A 1,722-nucleotide genomic window follows, 5' to 3' on the forward strand; every position below is an offset into this window, starting at 1 on the left:
TTTTTACAACATTGGATATTCACTCGATTTCTCACTGATATGCGATTTCCTTATTTTGTTGTAATTCAAAAACGAATAACTGAAGATACATGAAAATTTCACTGAATATTCATATTAGCATTTCCTATACACTGTACAATTTTGAAAATATTTTGACTCTTTTTGAGCTGTTTACGGACATTTTCAGTTTTAAATTTTTTTAGTTTTTTTTCTATAAATATCAATAAAGTTTTATCTGTTGGGCCAAAAAGAGTAAAAATGTAATACAAGGCTCCTGGTATATTGTTACAATAGCAAGTGAAAAATATTAAAAATACATAGGCACAATTTTTTTTTTTATAAGCATTTAAAGATTGAATATTGACAAAATTTATTAAAATATCGAAAATTATCAATTATTGTAATTAATAAATTATAAAATGTTCAATTTTTATAGCTAAGAATTGAACATTTAAAACAAGATTCCATGTAAATAGTTAATTCTGTTACCAAAAAAACCTAAAAAATACACAAGCACAGTTTGTTTTTATGGTCATTTTAATTTCAAATTTGGACGAAATTACATATTAAAAAACCTAGAGTAACTATTTTAGTTATCTTGTTGTGATTGTATAATATTATTCTTGGGTATACTTGAAACTTCTAAAGTATACTATTATATTTCTATGATAGTATCACGGTTTGTTGTTGATGTATAACGCGTTATAAGTACCTAATGGATATTGCGATATGATTAATTTGGAATTTATTATAGGTACCTATTATAGGTCATTTTTTTTTAATACCATAGATAAGTATATAATATGTCTTATACCTAGACTGACATAGTAGACATACGGTGTATAAATTAATCTTATTTGCAGTAGGTAGTTATTTAGGTATAAAATTTAATAATTATTAATAATGGTCTCAAACATGGTTGAAAGCCTGCCTTAAAAAAACAATAGTCAGTGGCTTATACCCCCCCCCCCCCCCAGTTCTGCCACTGGGTTGAAGGCATAATATTATTATGTGAAATTTTAAATTCCCGTCGGTGGACGGTGCAACGGTGGCGGCGAGATTGCCCGGCGGCGAGACGGTGGCGGCGAGATGTCCGTCGGCGAAACGGTGGCGGCGAGAACGCTCGGCGGCGAGTCGGGTGGCGGCGAGAACGCTTGGCGGCGAAACGGTGGCGGCGAGACGGTGGCGGCGAAACGGTGGCGGCGAGAAGAGTAGGTTCGCTATTTATGACTGCAATTCCGACCCAAACATTGCCAGTATCAAGTGTTCATAAAACATCACCCAAAAAAAGACCTAGTCCTAAGAACAGAAAAAAAAGTGACATATATTCTACACAAAAAGCAGAAGTGGTTAATCTATTATTTTGTAATATGTATATATATTTTTCCCTAATCATTTTCTTACTAATTTGTTTTAGTGTCAGGCAGCTTTAGATTATGACAGCCCTGTAACACAGAACAACTGTAATACAACTGTAATACAGGATCACGAAGAACCAGATTTTGAAAACTGTAATACTGACAATGGTGAAAGTGTTATGAATGTTGTAAATCAGTTATACAAAGAAGTTGATTGTAATAGAGAATTTATGGATTCAGCAACTCAAGTTACTGTTGAAGATATTGAAATTCCATTTATCACGTTAATAAATTCTCCTAAAAAACTAAGTACAATGACCGGAATACCTACATTTCAACTTTTAGAAAAAAATTATTGAAATTT

The 1,722-nt window shown here is 32.2% G+C and overlaps 1 protein-coding gene across 1 annotated transcript; it reads left to right on the forward strand.

Moving 5' to 3' along the window:
* The first annotated feature begins 1,226 nt into the window (after nucleotides 1-1,226).
* LOC115034614 lies at nucleotides 1,227-1,717 on the forward strand. The gene is made up of 2 exons (XM_029491924.1): nucleotides 1,227-1,346; nucleotides 1,418-1,717. Exons 1-2 carry the CDS (start codon nucleotides 1,227-1,229, stop codon nucleotides 1,715-1,717), a joined length of 420 nt encoding a protein of 139 aa, XP_029347784.1.
* Nucleotides 1,718-1,722: the final 5 nt, after the last annotated feature.

The sequence above is a fragment of the Acyrthosiphon pisum genome, unplaced genomic scaffold, assembly GCF_005508785.2.
Source record: "Acyrthosiphon pisum isolate AL4f unplaced genomic scaffold, pea_aphid_22Mar2018_4r6ur Scaffold_16298;HRSCAF=16961, whole genome shotgun sequence".
Lineage (NCBI taxonomy): Eukaryota > Metazoa > Arthropoda > Insecta > Hemiptera > Aphididae > Acyrthosiphon > Acyrthosiphon pisum.

Bases quoted from the DNA above. Each gene is read 5' to 3' on its own strand.
- LOC115034614 (XM_029491924.1), top strand. From the start codon at position 1,227: ATGACTGCAATTCCGACCCAAACATTGCCAGTATCAAGTGTTCATAAA. The intron at 1,347-1,417 runs GTGGTTAATCTA...AATTTGTTTTAG, and splicing joins ATTCTACACAAAAAGCAGAA to TGTCAGGCAGCTTTAGATTA.